Source organism: Oncorhynchus masou, chromosome 6, assembly GCF_036934945.1.
Source record: "Oncorhynchus masou masou isolate Uvic2021 chromosome 6, UVic_Omas_1.1, whole genome shotgun sequence".
Taxonomy (NCBI): domain Eukaryota; kingdom Metazoa; phylum Chordata; class Actinopteri; order Salmoniformes; family Salmonidae; genus Oncorhynchus; species Oncorhynchus masou.
Genome location: NC_088217.1, coordinates 44,589,079 through 44,611,968, shown reverse-complemented (window position 1 = coordinate 44,611,968; position 22,890 = coordinate 44,589,079). Strand labels below are relative to the sequence as shown.

Below are 22,890 nucleotides of genomic sequence, written 5' to 3'. Positions count from 1 at the left end.
ACAAATTTGTGGAAGAAATGGCTTAAGGACAACAAAGTCAAGGTATTGGAGTGGCCATCACAAAGCCCTGACCTCAATTCTGTAGAACATTTGTTGGCAGAACTGAAAAAGTGTGTGCGAGCAAGGAGGCCGACAAACCTGACTCATTTACTACAGCTCTGTCAGGAGGAATGGGCCAAAATTCACCCAACTTATTGTGGGAAGCTCGTGGAAGGCTACCCAAACGTTTGACCCAAGTTAAACAATTGAAAGGCAATGCTACCAAATACTAATTGAGTGTTTGTAAACTTCTGACCCACTGGGAATGTGATGAAATAAATCATTCTCTCTACTATTATTCTGACATTTCACATTATTAAAATAAATTGGTGATCCTAACTGACCTAATACAGGGAATTTTTACTCTGATTAAATGTCAGGAATTGTGAAAAACTGAGTTTAAATGTATTTGGCTAAGGTGTATGTAAACTTCAGATTTCAACTGTACCTATATCTTGTAAATTATCTGGATTGTCCACAGTTTGTTGGAGTGGAAATAAAAACAGTTTTGGTTGTGGTAAAATGTACTGTTCTGCTCTGTTTTCTTTGTGTGCTAATACAGTTTCGATCATTCTCACTACAATCAGACATTTTCACCATCTTAAGAGTACAAAAACAAAACTTGCATTGCAAGTTTTTACTGCTTCTAAAACTGCTTCTTGCCCCACATGTTTTCTAAAAATAGCTTTCAGCTAATACAATGTTGCCATGTAATGGATGGAAAAACATGTATAATTTATTGAAAATGTCACTTGGATCTTTTTTGGCACCAACAAAATCAAGTCCCCTTCTGGCACACCGAGTCCAATTGGTTGTAATGGGACTTCGTGTTTTTACCCTGCAAACTAGAATGAACCCTGACTATAATAAACATCTGACAACGCTCTTAGATTATACACATTTGATGGAAGGAAAGTTAATGTGAATGATGATGGGGAATGCCTCTCAAAGTGCCAGCGCATTTATAAAACAATTTAATCCATGATTCGTTTGGAAAGTATGAGAACTGCAGCTCCATAATGTCAGTCATGATGCAGTCCCACTACCACCTGCTGGGTCAGGGGGAAAGACCTGACCACAGGGCTCAGACTGCTCTATTAGATCACATCTAAGAATGGAGGCTAGAATCCCATCTAAATAACACTTGAAAGTATCACTTTCAGTTTATTAAAATGTCAGATGAACATTTATCATGATCGTATTGGGTTGCAGAGAAACATGGGCTCTCTGGAGAGGAGAGTCAATCAGCCAGTCTCGGGAGGAATGCTATGAGTCACAGACTTCTGGAGACATGTGATCCACTCACTGAGCATTCAGAGCTCTTCTCTCTCTCCTGTGTACACGGAAGTGATAGACCATTATCTGCCCAGCATCTCAACTTCCCCTTTAACTCTATGTGCTGTGCTTCAATAAATAACATATGGTGGACATTGACAATCAGAGATGATTTCTGCAATACGCACAAGCCATTGTGTCGGTCAGTGCGTCAGTCTTCTGTCTACAGGTCTCTTGTTTCTCTAGTTAGTCTGACTGATTTAAAGGGGCAGTGTCCTGATAAACCTATGCATGTGGGGTAGGAGTCTCATGTTAAACCTCTGCACTGTGTGTGGAGCAGGTCTGACCAACTGGCTGATGTGACCCAGAGGACACAGCTCCAACCTCAGGGTAAACAGCTGGGTGGATCAGGGCAGGGGACACACAGGCAGTACATGTACACACAAATGCACACAGACACGCACAAACACAAGAACATTCACTGCTTGAAATCACTCTCTCCATACTAAAGATATTTGATGTGTTTTATCTAGTCCCATTCCTGTGTGAGATTGCAGATAGAGAGATTGAGTGATTTGATATAGTATAAACTGTCATATCTCCAGTCTCTTGAGAAGGGACTGTAGTTGATGTTAATGTAACAGTGAAGCCACTGAGGTGACTGTTCTATCTTCTAAACTGTGTGTGTTGTTCATATCCTTGCCCTTCTTTTAACGCTGCTCTGGCTGCCATTGCAAGTGGTCCAGTTGCTTAACAGTGGTACAAAATCACTATGGCAACAGCACCATAGTATTTTTAGGTTTTCTCTGAAGCTGAGGATTAAATGGTGTTCCAGAATCTCAGATGTTTGTGATCATCATACCCCAAATGATGAAATACAATCCCCTTCAAACACTCAGCTCCATTTCAAACAAAAGTATTTATTTCTTACTTGTTTATGTGTCATTCTCCAGTGACTACCATGTGATTCACCTATATTTGGAATCAGAGTTTCAGCTCTCCTATTTTTCTCTCAACCTCATTCTGTCTCCTCTAAAAGCATGCGCTCAAATTCAGCATCTAGGCCTAAGGCCATTCTTAAAATACTCACCCCGGCTAACTTAGGTTTCTGTTTGGTGAAATCGAAAGGAGCCAGAATGCTGCAGAATTTAAGCTTAATTCCTCTTGCCCTCCAATTGAGTCCCACACAAATACCCATCTCATACACAAACAAATACACTTCAACAGCCTGCCAGAACTCACAAACGCATACACAGATTAAGTGTGTTTAAGAGTTCTGAGAAGACCAAGCTAGGCACAACAAAAAGCATGCAAATGTCAAAATGCATGAAGGGAAATAAACACAAACAAGTTTGTACAGCTCATCTTTTTTGGACTGAGTATACAGGTGGATGGACGCAGGCAGACAAGCACACTGATTCCCTTTCAGTCCCATCTCCCACTCAGTCCATCTGTCTCCTCTCTAACAGACAGCCACCCTCATTTGTCTGACATGCGAAGGCTTTCAAAGGCTTACATACATTTATTGTGGCTCTGCCGCGTTCGCCTCTCAAAATGGACTGTGTGTGTGCATGCGTGTGGTTATGCTTGGCAAGTTTTGACAGAGGTTAATTCAGCCCGAGTCCGTGCCTGAGGGGGTTACATAAACAGAACGAGGCTGTGACAAGAGAGATGCTCTTTTCCAACTCTCCTCTCTCTTGCTCCTAGAGAGTACACATAAAACTTCTCTGTGATAAAGGATGTTTCGTTGTGTCATCTGTAGGAAGCCAAAGGCAACGTTGACTTTTGAAGGAATTATATTATATTCAATTCCATCACATGGAAAACGATACAATACATGATGTTCTATAGATCCAAAACATGAATAACGACACTGAAAGAACAGGGATTGACATGACTGACATACATTAACTGCCTCTAAAAATAAGGGAAAGAACAGTTTAATCTGGAGCAGTTGCAAATTAACTGTCCACTCCATTCACTGTGTGTTCCCACAAGTCTCTACTGCACATCTGCACATTTCTCTGTGTGGACGTGTGTTTCTCTGTTAAGAGTTCATGCAGATTTTTCTTCAGGGCCTGTATGAGTGTTTGGCAGAGCTAAATGTATTTGTTGTATGGTAGCCTACTTGTCCAGTATGTGAGTGTGATGGTCAGCTACTTATAAGATCATAGACAACACTGAGTGAACCACTCAGACATCTGTCCATTGACTGAGGGAAGCGTGTCCCCTCTGGGGCCAGCCTCACAAGGACGAACAGATACAACAAAAGAATAACATCAGTCTTAGTGTCAATAGTGGTCTGTCATGTTGCTGTCAGTAATGCATTTTTTAAACAATATGCACCATAAATATACATGTATTTTTATGTATAATTGTGATGTTCAGTCAATCAGCTCATGGAGAAGCAGGTCAGAATTGTACTGATGGAAGTTGCAAAAATATGTTTTCCCCGATTAATCAATTAGAGAGGATGGAGGCAGGTACAGTGACAACAGTAGCTGATCAAGGTTGTTCGTACACCTCTAGGAAGAGGGAACGCAACACCCTACTACAACTCAACTCCCCGTGGAGTGAAAGAGGTATGGAATTGTAGGTGCGAGTAAGGATGACAAGGCAGATAATTTACCGTTTACTGGGAATTTATTCCGTCACACAGTAAATTTGGGGAAAAGGGGCTGGATGGAACCAAGGAAAGTAAATGTCAAAGCCCCCTCTCCTACCTACCCACTACTTACCTAATTTAGCACCACCTGGTGTGCTAACCAAAATACAGGGGGTGGCACGCCCAGGTCTTACCTAGTGTGCATAGACATAGTACATACTATGGGTATAAGTATGCCTTCAGGCCTCTTGCCTAAGCACTCCCTAGGTGCCTTCCCCTTCCCCCTGGGAACAAATGAAACAGAATATTACAAACAATTTCACAAAAACAACTCTGAGAAACACAGGACATTAAATGAGCTCTATCTGACTGAGCAGCAAACTAACACAGAAGATAACCATCAGCTCTCTCACCAACAACTAACATAGTACATACCAAATCTCTTTCTAAGAACCAACCAACCAACCAACCAACCAACCAACCAACCAACCAACCAACCAACCAACCAACCAACATATGATATAACCCTCAGCTTTCTTCTGAGCAGCAGAACACTGGCTTATATAGCTGGAGAGGAGTCTAATGGGCTACAGCTGTATCCTGACGAGGGGGCGGGGTCAGCTCTCCAATCATCGATGTAGCCGACCAATCAGCTGCTTGGGTGAATTTCAGGAAGCCATCCTGAAACACACACACATACAAACAAAACCACAACACAGAAACTGGGAAATGTAACAAAGGTGGATGAGGCCATCAGATCACTTAACATACAGATTGGGTTAGATTGGAGGTCCGAATGAACAAGTGCTCTTTCATCGGTGAGGGGATAGCTGACAGAACAAGGGACATCTTTGAGGGTTGTAAAACCAATATGTTATGCAAAATGCATTTTCAATGTTATTAATTTGTTATTGCATTGTCCATTGCTAATGATAATCATGGAAGGAAGGTTCCCATTGGGCACAGACGTTAATTCAATGTCCTTTCCACATTAGTTCCATGGAATTTCATTGAAATTATGTGGAAACAACTTTTATCCAACCAGCGTGTGCCCAGTGAGTTACCTCATATCCATTCCTTCTCTGGCTCTGTTGCCAGATGTGTCTCATTGGATCATATATTTTCAACTGCTAGAAACAAGCCACTTCCTCTGAAGTAATGGTGAAAACATAATGGTCATGAATCTGCGCTCAGTTTACTCTCAATGGCACACAGAGGCTGTGGTACAGCGAAGCCTATTATCACATCAATTATTATCTGGGTGATTTTTTTTCGAGGTCGCACAGCAAGATATTTTTTTTAGCAATTTAGAGCAGACCGGAATGGCTTGTGTCAACTTGAACTAGCTAGCTAGTAAATGTTAGCCAGATAGCCAGCTAGCTAGGTTAAATAAGAAAAGATGCATTAATTCAACGTTGGCTAGCAATAAAGATACTTGGGAACAAGTCAAGGTTCCTACCCAGCAGCTTCTCAAAATATTCTTCCACTTCATAGCCGCTTCAAGAACATATTTACTCAGATAGTCTGAACTTCATGTGTCTCACCTGACAGCATGAGGTTGGCGCCTGAAACAAATAACTTGTATCTACAGCAGGCATAAGCGATTACTGTAAAGAAATACAGTATGTTGGTGACATTTTTACAGTTGGCTTCCAATTACGGATAATAATGGCATTTTTCAGCATTTAACCATAATGCAGTGCAATCTACAGCATTATTGCTGTAAAACACATGTACAGTATTTTACTGTACATTAAATCAAATCAAATTTTATTTGTCCCATACACATGGTTAGCAGATGTTAATGCGAGTGTAGCGAAATGCTTGTGCTTCTAGTTCCGACAATGCAGTAATAACCAACAAGTAATCTAACTAACAATTCCAAAACTACTGTCTTATACACACAAGTGTAAGGGGATAAAGAATATATACATAAAGATATATGAATGAGTGATGGTACAGAGCAGCATAGGCAAGATACAGTAGATGGTATCGAGTACAGTATATACATATGGGATGAGTATGTAAACAAAGTGTCATAGTTAAAGTGGCTAGTGATACATGTATTACATAAAGATGCAGTAGATGATATAGAGTACAGTATATACGTATACATATGAGATGAATAATGTAGGGTATGTAAACATTATATTAGGTAGCATTGTTTAAAGTGGCTAGTGATATATTTACATCATTTCCCATCAATTCCCATTATTAAAGTGGCTGGAGTTGAGTCAGTGTGTTGGCAGCAGCCACTCAATGTTAGTGGTGGCTGTTTAACAGTCTGATGGCCTTGAGATAGAAGCTGTTTTTCAGTCTCTCGGTCCCAGCTTTGATGCACCTGTACTGACCTCGCCTTCTGGATGATAGTGGGGTGAACAGGCAGTGGCTCAGGTGGATGTTGTCCTTGATGATCTTTATGGCCTTCCTGTAACATCGGGTGGTTTAGGTGTCCTGGAGGGCAGGTAGTTTGCCCCCGGTGATGCGTTGTGCAGACCTCACTACCTCACTACCTTACGGTTGTGGGCGGAGCAGTTGCCGTACCTGGCGGTGATACAGCCCGCCAGGATGCTCTCGATTGTGCATCTGTAGAAGTTTGTGAGTGCTTTTGGTGACAAGCCGAATTTCTTCAGCCTCCTGAGGTTGAAGAGGCGCTGCTGTGCCTTCTTCACGATGCTGTCTGTGTGGGTGGACCAATTCAGTTTGTCTGTGATGTGTATGCCGAGGAACTTAAAACTTACTACCCTCTCCACTACTGTTCCATCGATGTGGATAGGGGGGTGTTCCCTCTGCTGTTTCCTGAAGTCCACAATCATCTCCTTAGTTTTGTTGACGTTGAATGTGAGGTTATTTTCCTGACACCACACTCCGAGGGCCCTCACCTCCTCCCTGTAGGCCGTCTCGTCGTAGTTGGTAATCAAGCCTACCACTGTTGTGCCGTCCACAAACTTGATGATTGAGTTGGAGGCGTGCGTCGTGGGTGAACAGGGAGTACAGGAGAGGGCTCAGATGCACCCTTGTGGGGCCCCAGTGTTGAGGATCAGCGGGGTGGAGATGTTGTTGCCTACCCTCACCACCTGGGGGCGGCCTGTCAGGAAGTCCAGTACCCAGTTGCACAGGGCGGGGTTGAGACCCAGGGTCTCGAGCTTGATGACGAGCTTGGAGGGTACTATGGTGTTAAATGCCGAGCTGTAGTCAATGAACAGTATTCTCACATAGGTATTCCTCTTGTCCAAATGGGTTAGGGCAGTGTGCAGTGTGGTTGAGATTGCATCGTCTGTGGACCTATTTGGGCGGTAAGCAAATTGGAGTGGGTCTAGGGTGTCAGGTAGGGTGGAGTTGATATGGTCCTTGACTAGTCTCTCAAAGCACTTCATGATGACGGAAGTGAGTGCTACGGGGCGGTAGTCGTTTAGCTCAGTTACCTTAGCTTTCTTGGGAACAGGAACAATGGTGGCCCTCATGAAGCATGTGGGAACAGCAGACTGAGATAGGGATTGATTGAATATGTCCGTAAACACACCAGCCAGCTGGTCTGCGCATGCTCTGAGGGCGCGTCTGGGGATGCCGTCTGGTCCTGCAGCCTTGCGAGGGTTAACACGTTTAAATGTTTTACTCACCTCGGCTGCAGTGAAGGAGAGTCCGCATGTTTTTGTTGCAGGCCGTGTCAGTGGCACTGTATTGTCCTCAAAGCGGGCAAAAAAGTTATTTAGTCTGCCTGGGAGCAAGACATCCTGGTCCGTGACTGGGCTGGTTTACTTTTTGTAGTCCGTGATTGACTGTAGACCCTGCCACATACCTCTTGTGTCTGAGCCGTTGAATTGAGATTCTACTTTGTCTCTATACTGACGCTTATACAGTGTTTTACTGTTAAATTACAGAAAAGTCTTACAGTGTATGTGAGTACAGGAGTCTGCATTTGTATGAGGTGTGTGTGAGCTCGTGTGTGTTTTATATGAGTGAGACCATCTTTGTGTCTTACTACACAATGGCTGTTCAACAGTCTGACTGCCTGGAGATGTTTCTCAGTCTTTCGGTCCTGGCTTTGATGCACCTGTACTGTCTCTTATCCATTTCATACACAAACCAAAATCCCACAAATTTGCCATAAGCTTTTTTACACCAGCTTTTCCATATATCTGAAAGGGGTAAAGGGTAAATGAAACATGGTTAAAAGCCACCTAAAGACCTAGTCATGATACCAGCATTTTCACAGACCCTGTAACAAAAATATTGGTATTGGGTTTAGGGTGACCACATTAAAAATACCCAAATGCGGGACAAAAGGATGATTTTGCGGGACATTCGCACAACAGTGTAGCCTAAATGAAAACTTTTTGGGCAGCACTGACAGATGAAGCCTATTGAATCTCATTAGAATATGCATAAAATGCATACTCTGATTGCAACGTCTGCCTAAGCCCACACATATTGTCTTAATTTAAAAAAATATTTTTAAACAACTTGGCACATCTATATTTGGGGAGTTTCTCCCATTCTTCTCTGTAGATCCTCTCAAGTGCTGTCAGGTTAGATGGGAGCGTCTCTGCAGAGTTATTTTCAGATCTCTCCAGAGATGTTCGATCGGGTTCAAGTCTGGGCTCTGGCTGGTCTACTCAAGGACATTCAGAGATTTGTCCCGAAGCCACTCCTGCATTGTCTTGGCTGTGTGCTTAAGGTCGTTGTCTTGTTAGAAGGTGAACCTTCGCCCCAGTCTGAGGTCCTGAGCAAGTTTTCTGAAAGGTGAATGTATCACCCAGTGTCTGTTAGAAAACAGACTGAACCAGGTTTTTTTCTAGGATTCTGCCTGTGCTTATCTCAATTCTGTTTATTTTTTATTCTAAAAAAAATCCCCAGTCCTTAACGATTACGTGCATACCATACCCATAACATGATGCAGCCACCACTATGCTTGAAAATATGGAAAGTGGTTCTCAGTAATGTGTTGTATTGGATTTGCCCCAAACATAACACTTGGTATTTTGGACAAAAAGTGACACTGGTAATATTCAACAGTGCTCTGAAATCGGAGTAGATAGCCAGAATTAACAATGTCCATTGAAACGCACAACAACTATACCACTTTGCTAAGAATGATGTGAATAATCAAGTCAATAAATGTTGGTTAGTTAGTTAGATGGCAGGCAGTATATTTACTATCTGCTAAGTTCGATGTATTAGTATCCAACTAACGTTAGGTAACTACCTAACATACATTCCTGTAATGCTATGTGGTTCGTAAGGATAGCGTAGCTAACAAATTGTCAACCAACATAACTGGGTAACGTAACTTATTTCAAAAGGCATTACTTTATTACATTGCTCAACATTTTATTTTAAGTCACTTAAGGGGTGGCAGATACCCTGCTGGGTTGTTTTTATTGTTCTTTCCCCTGCAAAGTGTAAAAGTATCATGGTGGACTTTCCACTACGTTGAGACATTAACTTTGGAGTTCCTTAACGGAGTTACTCCATCATATGGCTGTTTGTACTGTTTGGATTAAACAGTCTAGGTAATATTGCAGTTGGCGTAAAACAAAAAAACTAAATCAAATCCACTACCTGGTTGCTGTTTTTTTGTCTGCCTGTTTTTTCCCACATGGGTCTTCCCCAGTTTTTTCTATAGGTACTGGATAATTCCCCCCTTGTCCCCTGATCCAGGCTGTGCTGGACAGGACCAGGATGGCGGCCGCATACTGGCCAGATGACCCTGGTTCAGCCTTTTATTATTTATTTTACCTTTATTTAACTAGGCAAGTCAGTTAAGAACAAATTCTTATTTTCAACGGCCTAGGAACTGCCTGTTCAGGGACAGAACGACAGATTTGTACCTTGTCAACTCGGGGATATGAACTTGCAACCTTTCGGTTAATAGTCCAATGCTCTAACCACTAGGCTACCCTGCCGCCCCAGCCTTCTCCTGTCCCTATTGTCTGGGACACCTTGGCAACTGCCCCTGAGACCCGACCTGCTGTCTCAGACTGGGGGAACTATATGGCATCCGAGACCGCACTGCCTCAGTCTGTGGGCTTGACCGCTGAACGGCACCAATGGTCCATGTTAGGACTACTGGAGGGCGTAATGTACACCATGCAGAGCGCAAGGGCACCGGCTACCCGCTCAATGGCAAGCTGGGATCTGGATGTGGTCTTGGCAGCTTTGGCAAAGCCGCATTTCGAACAGTTGGAGTCTGCCTCCATGAAACACCACTCTATGAAGGTGGCTTTCTTGGTAGTGATTACTTCTATGAAGAGGATGGTTGAGCTCCATGCTCTTTCGGTAAGTTCTGAGTGCTACCGGATGGACCCCGGTGCGAGGAGTATATCTCTCCTCTCCAACCCTTCATTCCTCCCGCAGGTTCTGTCAGACAGGCATGTGAACATCCCTTTTATCCTGTCTGCTTACGACCCCCCAGGAGTGGCAGTGGACTCTGGGCCTCCCTCCGGCATGCTGTGCCCTGTGCGGACACTGGCTGCCTATGTGGAGCGGACACAGGCAGTGAGAACAACAGACCAGCTCTGTCTGCTATGGTGAGAGAGTCCTGGGGGCTGGGTTATCAAAGCAGAGGCTCTCTCACTGGATCGTGGTCACGATTACGACAGCATACCGCCTGGCTTGCAAGCCAATGCTGGGATCTGTGGTGGCACATTCAACACGAGGTGTGACTGCATCCTGGGCTCTATTGAGAGGAGTGCCCCTCGCCGATATCTGTGCTGTGGCCAGCTGGGCTTCCTCCTGCACCTTTGCTAGGTACTATCGGGTAAGTGTGGCACCTCCCTCTGCGGTTGGTTCAGCGGTCCTGGGCATCGCCTCCCCTTCAGGGGACTGTGCCAGGACCCCCCTTCCACATTGATGGCCCCTGCGTCTCGTTCCCGCGCTGGGACTTCGCCGCTGGCTGGCCAGGTCCCTCTAGCACCGACTAAATCTGGTACAGGTATACCAACATATTGGAGTGATCCAATGTAGTAAAACATAATGAAGGTTAAGTATGTAACCACGGTTATGTGAGCTATATGGATAATTCCTATCCTCTACAGTGCTAGAGGCACCTCAGAAATGATGTAGAGAATGTGTTGCAGCCATGGGGTCTTTTTATAGGGACAGACCCTAGCCGTGACACAGGTGTACGAGTGAATCTATAAATCCTCACCTCGGATGTATCCCTCTGCCGCGGAGTGATACTAATATATTGGAGTGGTCCATATAGCTCACATAACCGTGGATACATACGCAACCTTCGTTTTCGACACACCCACTACTTTCCTTTCGACACACCCACTTTCCCATACTCCGGTCGCCATATTGGGATGCAGCTACCCCCTTCTCTGAGAGTCTCATCTTTCGATAGGTGGTGAGTTTGTTGCTTGGTTTGGGTTTTGCACACAATTTCGTGACGATTTTCTTGTCTGGGTGTGGGTGTGTCATGTGTAGAAAAAAGCTGCTATCACAAGCCCCATGTCTTGGAAAAGGGGCAAACTTTATATCGGCAGAAAGAGGTTTAAGCTGCAGCCACTACAATAGATAAATCAACAGCATAAACACACAGGGAGCTATTCACGGGTTCCTCAATCGACTCTAGGTCTAATAGAGAGACACTTAGTCGTCCAATTTTTTTTGCACATAATTGATTTACATAGTCACTTTACCAGTTGCTCACTTTTCTGTGCTTGCATGATTCAATGTCATTCTAGGGCCAACTGAAAGCTGTACAAAAAATAACATGCAGTGATAGAAATTGTAAAATGCTGACCCCTGATGGCAGTAAGTGTTATCTAGAGCATTTTCTGCATTCCCAAATCATTGAAGTTAAATAAACAGTATTTTAATTTGTTCATGATCATGCATTTTAATTTCAGTGAAGGTAAATTAAACTACTGAATGAGCAGTCTCATGTGAAAATGTATAAATTGTAATGACCTAGCAGCAGTTATTCTGTTTTGCATTTACTGCAAGTGTAATATTTCTTGTTTTATCATAATCAAACGCATATTTGAGATTTATCTGTTTTGACTAGATGGGATACATTTTTGTCAGATTTGACTTTTGGCAGCATGTTAGGATAATTAATGTAGCAGGTTATGAGAATTATGCCGTGTTCAAAAATACTGGGAACTCTGAAATCTCCGAATTCAGTCCGTTCAAGACAACTGGGATCTCGAAAAAGAAAACTGCTACGACTGGGAAAAATCGTTTTGAACTGTCATCCTAACTCAGAATTCGAAGTCGGAATATCGGACATCTTTCTAAAGCTCCGTCATTCCGACCTGAAAATCAGTGACATCGTGATTTGACCTAGTTTTTTTTCCTTTTACCAGTTGTATTGAAAGCATCACACGTTTCAAATTCAGACATTCTTGAACGCAGCATTTGAAACCCCAAGATCTGACGTGTAGTAGGAGCCTCATTGATGACGTGTCTTTTTTGTGCAGAGCGGTTCAATGGTGCCACGCAAACTGTGATGATCCTTCAAGTGGCACCAGTTTAACACAACGGGAATCGGATAAAGGACACCATGGGCAGTGAGTAATTTTTCTAACGTCTGTCGATGTATCTGTGAATTGCATCTTAAATGTATATTTTGAACGTTTAGTTAGTTAGATTGGCTGTGAACGGACATGTATTGTAGCTTGCTACTAGCTAGCCAATGCTAACGTCAGCTGTAATGTTAGGTCGTTAACTACCTAAAGTTACCGTACATTGGCTAGTTAGCTAGTAGTTATGGTGTTATAGTTCTTAGCTAACCAGGGTTACACAATCGTTTTACTTATCTATTAACTGTAAAATTAAGAATATTATAAGTTAACGGAATGGGAAGCTAACGGTAGGAGGCAGCTAACGTTCAATCGCTGCTGACTTTAGCTAACGAGGCTCATGAAATGCCCACAATTTGATGACTCTTGGCACTTAGTTGGGACATTTCAGATTGCTGTGTGCACCTTCAACATTCGCTAACTAGTTACCCTCTACAGTCTTTGTGTCATTCTAGGAAATGTTACTAGCTAGCATAGTCTGCTGTAACAGTACCTGTGTGTAGAGATACTGCCGGTTCAAGTCTTTGTAATGACAGTGACAGACAAACTGGGTGGTTCGAGCCCTGAATGCTGATTGGTTGAAAGCCGTGGTATATCAGACCGTATGATAAAATTTATTTTTGCTGCTGTAATTACATTGGTAACCAGTTTATAATAGCAATAATGCACCTCAGGGGTTTGTGATATATGGCCAATATACCACGGCAAAGGGCTGTGTCCTAGCACTCTGCGTTGCGTCGTGCATAAGAACAGCCCTTAGCCGTGGTATATTGGCCATATACCACACCCCCTTGGGCCTTATTGCTTAATTATGACTATTTTGCTGCTAGCTTGCTAACATTGTTTTGAATAAACCACATTGGCATTCCCAATGAATGTCAACTTCTTTGAAGAACTATGGTTAGCTGTCCAGCTACAGTAGATAGAGGTTGACTGATGATTTTAACGCCAATACCGATTATTGGAGAACCATAAATATATATTTTAAAATCAGCCGATTTTAATCTGTATGTTTGTGTGCGTAATAATGAAAATTACAACTACTGAGTGAACACTTATTTTAACTTAATATAATACATAAATAAAAGTCTTAAGTCTCAAATAATGAAACATGTTCAATTTGGTTTAAATAATGCAAAAACAGTGTTGGAGAAGAGAGTAAAAGTGCAATATGTGCCATGTAAAAAAAAAAGCTAATGTTTAAGTTTCTTGCTCAGAACATATGAAAGCTGGTGGTTCCTTTTAACATGAGTCTTCAATATTCCCAGTTAAGAAGTTTTAGGTTGTAGTTATTATAGCAATTATAGGACTATTTCTCTCTATACCATTGGTATTTCATATACCTTTGACTATTGGATGTTCTTATAGGCACTATAGTATTGCCAGCCTAATCTCGGAAGTTGATGATAGGCTTGAAGTCAAAAACAGCGCTGTGCTTCAAGCATTGCGAAGAGCTGCTGGCAAACGCAGGAAAGTGCTGTTTGAATGAATGTTTACTAGCCTGCTGCTGCCTACCACCGCTCAGTCAGACTGGTCTATCAAATTATAGACTTAATTATAATATAATGAACACACAAATACGAGCCTTAAGTCATTAATATGGTAAAATCTGGCAGATTAATTAGTCTTTGTTAGGAAGAAATGGTCTTCACACAGTTCACAATGAGCCAGACAGCCCGAACTGCTGCATAAATTCTGACAATGCTTGCACAGAACGCAAGAGAAGTGACAGAATTCCCATAGTTAATATATCCTGCCAACATTCATTTATTTTACCTAAATATGCAGGTTAAAAAAATATATACTTGTGTATTGATTTTAAGAAGGGCATTGATTTTTTTATTGATTTTACCTTTATTTAACTAGGCAAGTCAGTTAAGAACATTCTTATTTTCAATGACGGCCTAGGAACAGTGGGTTAACTGCCTGTTCAGGGGCAGAACGACAGATTTGTACCTTGTCAGCTCCTTCCGGTTACTAGTCCAACGCTCTAACCACTAGGCTACCCTGCCGCCCCTATGGTTAGGTACATTGGTGCAATGACAGTAATTTTTTTGCAAATGCGCTTGTTAAATTAAATTATCACCTGTTTGGCGAAGTAGGCTATGATTCAATGATAAATTAACAGGCACTGCATTAATTATTTGCAAATCAGGACAAGCTAGTTAAACCAGTAATATCAACCATGTGTAGTTAACTAGTGATTATGTTAAGATTGATTGTTTTTTATAAGATATATTTAAAGCTAGCTAGCAACTTACCTTGGCTCCTTTCTGCACTCACGTAAAAGGTGTAATCAGCTGTAATCGGTGTCCAAAAATGCAGATTACCAATTTTTATGAAAATTTGAAATTGGCCCTAATTAATCGGCCATGCCGATTTTAATCGGTCGACCTCTAGTACTGTATTTCTATTGCCTCTGTTAATCTGCTCGCATAATCAGCCTAGCTATAGGCCCACTAGTTTGTTCCCACATATAATAAAGCTAGTTATCTCACTGGATTGATTACCTTACTTAGCTAACTAACTAGTTAGTAGTTTATTGACGATGTCTGTAAATGTGAGTGGAGCCTAATTTTTCCATGCATGGGAGTGATGACATTTCATCCTGATAAAGTGTAACTATCTTGCACTGGTTAGGACAAGACTTATTTTACTGTGCATGTAGTTTTTTTCCCCCAAAAAAAGAAACTAACCAACCTCATGGTTTTTTTTTCAGTCAAATTTTTGGAAGTCATAAAGCCGTTTTGTGCGGTCTTACCCGAGATTCAGAAACCAGAGAGAAAGGTATAGTATACCGCAATCTCTCCTCACTAGCTCTTCAACAATCTTAGCTCTAGTGATGATTCTAAAACCTCCTTCTTTTACCTATACAGATTCAGTTCAGAGAAAAAGTACTATGGACTGCCATCACTCTCTTCATCTTCCTGGTGTGCTGCCAGGTTAGTATCTGCTGAACATCTGTCTCTGTAATTCGATATATTGTATGGTTCTTGCAGAGAAGCCCTGCCTGTCTTTGGTCTTATTATCACTAGCTGATAATATGGTAAAGGCCACAGGTAATGATGACTCAATGAGTGTAGTTTTAACTCTTGTGGGTACAGTGTATTGGGTTCATTCTTTCTTTGTCTCCTGTCCTAGATTCCCCTCTTTGGCATCATGTCCTCGGACTCTGCAGATCCCTTCTACTGGATGAGAGTAATCCTGGCTTCCAACAGAGGTGAGAAACGAACAGTCTGGTTCTACTTAGTTTGAATGCTTGCCTGTGTCTTTAATCATCAGTCCATAGGGAGGAAGACGAGTTTAAATGTTTGAACTGTGTGTCCCTAGTAACATATTTGGCCCCGCCCACAAAGGTTTTTTAAAATATATTTTTTAAGGAATCTCTCATTGAAATGCATTAATTTTAGTGCTGCGTTAAATGGCTTAAATATAATATTTTTAAATAACCAAGTGTTCTATCTATAACCCAAGTTGATGCCATATATGATTTGTAAAGCCAGCAAGTAATTATTTCAAGCTACAATGCCAAGGTGGTAAAATGCTAATTCAATGCAATAACTGCATGCATGCTGGTGTCCCGTGCCATTGTAAAAACCTGGGTCCATAGTGAGTGGGAACATTATCATAGTTTTTGCTTTGCTTCTTCTCCACTGCAGTGTATTTCTGGAGGTTAGGACTGGAAATATATCGTGCTGGTTGGATAGTCAGCCAGTCATGATATTGGCTGTTAAGTAGCTACAGTTACTACTACTAGTAGCTAGCTAATAGAAGAGAATACTAAAAATAATGTTTGTCAAGTGTCATGACTGCATGTTAAGTATACCTAGCTAGCTGTGTGTGCGTTTTGAACATGACAACTTTCAAACAACCCAAAGATGGTACGCTATCTAGTTGGCTAACTATTTTCGAATTATGCATTAGTTTCATAACCCAATCTAGCAAAGTTTGCAAGCTAGCTTTATCTGGCCTGCATAAATATTTTCTGCCTTGTTTGTCGATCTTTAATGCTACCTAACAATGCAGTACCAACCTGCCTAGCTGCCCATCCAACCAGCTAGTAATAGGCAGCTAGCTAATAGTGCTGAGTGATTAGTGCTTTTTCATTTCTGTTTGATTTAAAAAATAATGGATTTTGGTATTTATTTTTAAAAATCACAATGCATTATGAAATGACATTCAAATGTTTTTTTTGTTCTTCATGTTAAATTTCTAATCCAAAAATAATTAACATTCAATTGCCAAAACATTTAAAATATGTGATTCTCTCAGGTCCACATTGGATAGACATCAATAGGAAATTACTATAAAATATTTCAGATGTGTATATTACTTTTATTTTATTGTTTTTTTGACTTTATTTGTAATTCCTTAAAGTCATCATCTCATCTCTGCTCAGGCAGTAGCAGCCAAACAGCTCTGTGCTCCCCAAATACTGTACTGTTTTTAGTCATCATATTTAGCTAGGCTAGCCTGCTCAAGCATGCTGCAGAGCTGTCTGAGAATCCCTTTACTAGTTCTTCAAAGTAAATGAGACATACTTTCAGGAAGTATCTCCATCCCTCTGTGTACATTCCTCTCTCATGAGGTCTGCGTGAAACTAACTGAACATAGTTAAGTGTATGTGTTCTTGTGCTGAACTAGGTTGAATATTTGCTTTATGGAAACTACAGCTTCCTTCAGCCCAGCGCGCCACATTTTTCTTGATGTGATTTCTCATGATTTGATTTCTCTGTAGAGAAATGGTGCGTTGGGCTCACCAAAACCCTCAACTAAATGGAATTCAAGTAATTGAACAGCTGTCGGTCAATTAGTTGTTTAATAACCAAAAAAGGAAATGTCGGTGACTCGGCACTACTAAATACTTATAGTACAGAAAATACCTTCAAGTCTAAGTTGGATATTAGAAGTGCTGTACTTACTAAATAATATATTGTACTGCCAGTTAAGATCGCATGAATATGATCTTAACCAATAAATATTGCATGTTAACTTTAAACAAAACACAGCTTTACCCTTTCTGGTTGTTGCTAAGCTAAACAATGGGCTCACAGCATTGACATAGCGGTCTAACGCACTGGATCTCAGTGCTTGAGGCGTCACTACAGACATCCTGGTTCGAATCCAGGCTGTATCACAACCGGCCGTGATTGGGAGTCCCATAGGGCGGCGCACAATTGGCCCGGCGGCGTCTGGGTTTGACCGGTGTAGGCCGTCATTGTAAATAAGAATTTGTTCTGAACTGACATGCCTAGTTAAATAAACAAATATTGACACCTGTCTCTTCATTTATTAACGACTCTCAATCTTGGCTACTGATTATGTTAGAGGCATCTATATTACACCTTCACTGTTTGGTTCCCACCTCTTACATGGAGAAATAATTATTCCCTGTGATGTTATCAGGTCTCATCTCTTTTGACAAGCAGTCTTTGCAAAAGCTGACATTCTTTAGCTGATATCAGCGTATTCAGAGCTTTGCCTTTGTCAGAATCCCCTTTTCCATTACAACAGTGTTGGTTCATAATAATGGTTGACTGATCCTCCACCATTCTACAGGTACTCTGATGGAGCTGGGTATCTCACCCATTGTTACCTCTGGTCTCATCATGCAGCTGCTGGCTGGAGCCAAGATCATTGAGGTTGGAGACACCCCCAAGGACAGAGCACTCTTCAATGGAGCACAGAAATGTAGGTCCACCCTCATCATCTTGCACAGAAGAATTATTTACCAAGGAATGGGATTCATCATAATATGTTGAATTATGGTTATATAGCCACCTGGCAACTGTTCTGATTTGTGGGCTTGTATATGATGGGTATTAGAATAAGGGTCTCTAGCCTGTCATAAGGCTGGGGTGTATTCAGTATCCCGTTGCAAAGTGTTTTTCCACTCACAACAGTCCAAGGATATTGAATGCAACCATCTTCCTTTTTCTCTGCAGTGTTTGGCATGATCATCACCATTGGGCAGGCCATTGTTTACGTGATGACTGGGATGTACGGAGACCCCTCAGAGATGGGTGCTGGGATCTGCCTGCTCATCATCATTCAGGTTAGTTAGACCCCTCCCCAGTTCATATAAACAGTTCACTAATTGTACCCTTTAGGTACAGAGACCTAACTTTCACAACTAAAACCCTTTGGCAGCCATTTCTTTAATCTGTCAATCAGCCATGCTCAACTGTCTGCTCTGCTTTCATCCGCCTGGTCAGAGCATTGGGCCAGTAACTGAAAGGTTGCTGGTTCGAATCCCTGTGCCGGGAAGGTGGAATAATCTGCCATTTTGCAAGGCAGTTAGCCCACAACTGCTTCCCGGGCGCTGCACCTCTCCCATTTCAGTTGAATGCATTCAGTTGTGCTGACTCGGTATATCCTTTCCCTTCCCTATTTTTTAAGCTCTCTCCTTCTTCCCCAGCTGTTTGTGGCAGGTCTGATTGTGCTGCTGCTGGATGAGCTGCTGCAGAAGGGCTATGGTTTAGGCTCTGGTATCTCCCTGTTCATTGCCACCAACATCTGTGAGACCATCGTCTGGAAGGCCTTCAGTCCCACTACTGTCAACACTGGGAGAGGTAGGTAGCACTAAGGCTAGTATACATATGACCAAAAGTAGGTGGACACGTGCTCGTCGAACGTCTCATTCCAAAGTCATGGGCATTCGTATGGAGTTGGTCCCCAGTTGACCTGGGTAGCTCTAGCAGGGCAGAAATTTGACGAACTGACTTGTTGAAAAGGTGGCATCCTATGACGGTGCCATGTTGAAAGTCAATAAGCGCTTAAGTACAGGTCAATCTACTGCCAATGTTTGTCTTTGGAGATTGCATGGCTGTGTGCTCGATATTTATACCTGTCAGCAATGGGTGTGGCTGAAATAGCCGAAACAACTAATTAAGGGGTGTCCACATACTTTTGTGTAACTAGTGTATGTGTATTTACAATGTGCTCTTGTTCTTCAGTCAGGGTTGTTCCCCCTGCTGTGCTGTGGTTAGTTAGGTAACCTTGTCTCTTGTGTCTCAGGAACGGAGTTTGAAGGTGCCGTCATTGCCCTGTTCCACCTGTTGGCCACCCGCACAGACAAGGTGCGCGCCCTGAGAGAGGCCTTCTACCGCCAGAACCTGCCTAACCTCTTGAACCTCATCGCCACAGTCTTCGTCTTTGCTGTCGTCATATACTTCCAGGTCAGTGGACAGACAACCTGTTTTTATAGCCTATATCGTCTTGACTGTCATTTGATTGGTTTTACAAATGGCTTTCAATTCATTGCTTACTTGACCTTTATGACCATTGGCTCTGTTGACAATGTGAACATAAATGTTCAGACCAGAAAGCTGCATGCATGGAATAATTGAAGACGAACTTTGAATACCATTGGATTTCCGTGGTTGTTTTTGAAAGGTCTTGAACACTTCTCGCCTCCTTCCAGGGCTTCAGGGTGGACTTGCCCATCAAGTCTGCCCGTTACCGTGGTCAGTACAACACCTATCCCATCAAGCTCTTCTACACCTCCAACATTCCCATCATCCTCCAGTCTGCCCTTGTGTCCAACCTGTACGTCATCTCTCAGATGCTCTCCACACGATTCAGTGGCAACTTTCTGGTTAACCTGCTGGGCACCTGGTCTGTAAGTACCTGTCCGCAATGACCTTTGAGTGTCGCTTCTGTGTTCATTACACAGGTGGAGACTTGCCTCACCCATGTTCATTCCAGCAGCACTATTTAAAAATGTACAGCCACTTATTTTTTTCTCGTCACATTTAACCTTCATGAGGTTAAAACCAATACTGAATAATTCTGTGTGACTGTAAACAATGTAGTGTCTGTTTGATGCCATAGTGGTGGTTATGATCACATGTTTTGGACTACTATGACAGCACACTGGTAGTGTTGACCGATTTAGACATTTCGTTCAGCAGTCCTGTGTAAGAGAGCTAGCCGTAGGAAGGTTTTAAGAGGGCTCAGACTAACATTTTCCCCTGGTCGCACTGGTGCCTCTGTTTTTCAGTTGGTGGCACCAGCCCAATATTTGGTCGCACTCCCATGGGAAATGCATAACCATGGTAGCAATTGAAAGGGAACAGTTTGGAGATTATTGGAAAATTGATTTTATGTGCATTTTAATCTGAAAATACTCCTGATACATTCAGTAACATAAAAAGATTCCTGGAAAATGTAGGGTAGAACGTAAGACCAAAAGACCAATCTCTTAAGTGGCCACACCTCTCCAAATTGTGCACAGTTCCTAAGTAATTTCAATGCCCTTTTATTACTCAAGAATCTTCAACGAGTAAGGTGCTTTTGAGCTCACCTAGCTGTGTTGTTGAGGAACTACAGCAAGCACAACCCTGCCTCCCCACCATCACACAATTACTGTTTACACAATCTAAAAACAATCCATTTTATAAATCGCATAATGGGTGAGATGTGCATCACATGATATTTCAGTGTTAGACTTTCACAATGAAATTCAAGGAAAGTATCATTTTGATACACATAGAAAGGAGTCATGATTGGTGGGCACGGTTTTCTTTCTGAGCTCTGTAGAGAACCTGAACTGTACGACATGGTTTCCAACAGGCCAATATTCTACATACTTTAGTGCAAAAACTTGGTAATTTAACTACAATGAACATACAGTAGTCCATTCTGCACATACTTGTCCAGTCTGTTTCTTTTACGCCTGCTATGTAAAAGAGACAGAAATGCATAATTGAGTGGTCGCAGTCTTGAGACCTGTTTTACTCATAACAGCCCTGATTTGGCTATGCTTACATGGAGAATCTATACTTAATTGATTGTGTTTTGTATAGGATACTTCCACTGGAGGACCAGCTCGTGCCTACCCAGTTGGAGGTCTCTGCTACTTCCTCTCTCCCCCGGAGTCCTTTGGTTCTGTTTTGGATGACCCCATCCATGCTGCAATCTACATCGTCTTCATGCTGGGCTCCTGTGCCTTCTTCTCCAAGACATGGATCGAGGTTTCAGGATCCTCGGCCAAAGATGTGAGTCACTTGATGTATTTGCTTCATCTGTTACAGATGCACTTTTACTGTAGGTACACTGAAGTATGTGTGGTAGTTGCTAACTCTGCATGTCTGACAGGTGGCTAAGCAGCTGAAGGAACAGCAGATGGTGATGAGGGGACACAGAGAGACCTCCATGGTGCACGAGCTCAACCGGTAAAAACATACACACCTTTTGGTTGCACTCTGCCCCAAGTGTTAATTTCTACACAATTCTAAAATCTTGTTCTTTGTGAAGGTACATCCCCACGGCTGCAGCTTTCGGTGGCCTATGCATAGGTGGGCTGTCCGTCATGGCGGACTTTCTGGGCGCCATCGGTTCGGGTACTGGAATTCTATTGGCCGTGACCATCATCTACCAGTACTTTGAGATCTTCGTCAAGGAGCAGAGTGAAATGGGCAGCATGGGAGCGCTGCTATTCTAGAAACACCCTCCAACACGCACCACAGACACACAGCCTCCACCCTCTACAAATTACTTTTTATTTTGCATTGTATCTAATGCGCACAAATCAGTACACTCTGCCTCTGCGACGCATCCTCTTTCTCAGCTTCTTTGTGTTCCCAGAAGCTCGAGGGCTCACGCAGACTGGATCTCACTGGGAAAGAAAGATGGTACTTGACCCAGTGTTCAGCATGGAATTGTGTCTGTTCTGTCCCGTTGTTTTTCAATACCATTTACCCTCTCTTCATCTGACCAGCCAGGCTACTCTGCTGATGGTCTTATCTTCTATAGAAGCTTGCTCAAGGAAATTGAAGACTGACTCCATTTTTAAAGGAGTCTGTTCTTAAACCAACAAGCACTACACCTGGACATTTTTGGAGAGTGGAAAGAAAGTCATGTCATGTTCATTTCAGGTCATTGTAAGCTGTGCATGGGATTTGAAGAGCCACATTGGGGTAAAGAAAGTATAAATATACTTGTATATGTATCCTTTAAATGGCTCTGGGAATCTCAAACAAGCTTTGTTGGTGTATTTACTTTTTAAAACATTTTAATCATGGAATATTTGTATTCATGCTGGTCCTATCAATAGCATATGTTAGTACTTTGTCTCTGGGTCCTAAAGGAAAGTGTTTGTGTTGTGGTATTTTATTCCCAGTCAATCGCTGTAGAAACTGCCTAGATGTCATTGGATGACGGTGGGTTTGGTAGGAATGGGGTTTCACTTCGAGTTTTTTACTTTCTGTATTGGACATAATTACGAAATTTGACCAGGATTAAATTTTTTAGATCCTCATCCCCCACTGAACTGTCAGTGTCCCCAAATAAAACACTACCATGGACATAGGGCCCATGTCTTTGTTCAGGCCAATATTTTTCAATAAAAAGCTAGAAAACATTGTGTTGAACATTCACATGGCATAAGTCACAACAATATGCATCAAACAAGGTATATCCCAATATTATTGTGGTACA

General features: G+C 42.2%; 1 protein-coding gene across 1 annotated transcript; it reads left to right on the top strand.

The window, feature by feature from the left end:
- The first annotated feature begins 12,327 nt into the window (after positions 1 to 12,327).
- Positions 12,328 to 22,813, top strand: LOC135542107 (protein transport protein Sec61 subunit alpha). The gene is made up of 12 exons (XM_064968764.1): positions 12,328 to 12,438; positions 15,170 to 15,237; positions 15,327 to 15,392; positions 15,592 to 15,670; positions 18,010 to 18,141; positions 18,396 to 18,505; positions 18,869 to 19,022; positions 19,468 to 19,628; positions 19,874 to 20,071; positions 21,258 to 21,449; positions 21,550 to 21,626; positions 21,709 to 22,813. The coding sequence occupies exons 1-12, from the start codon at positions 12,432 to 12,434 to the stop codon at positions 21,893 to 21,895; spliced, it is 1,431 nt and encodes a 476-aa protein (XP_064824836.1). The 5' UTR covers positions 12,328 to 12,431; the 3' UTR covers positions 21,896 to 22,813.
- Positions 22,814 to 22,890: the final 77 nt, after the last annotated feature.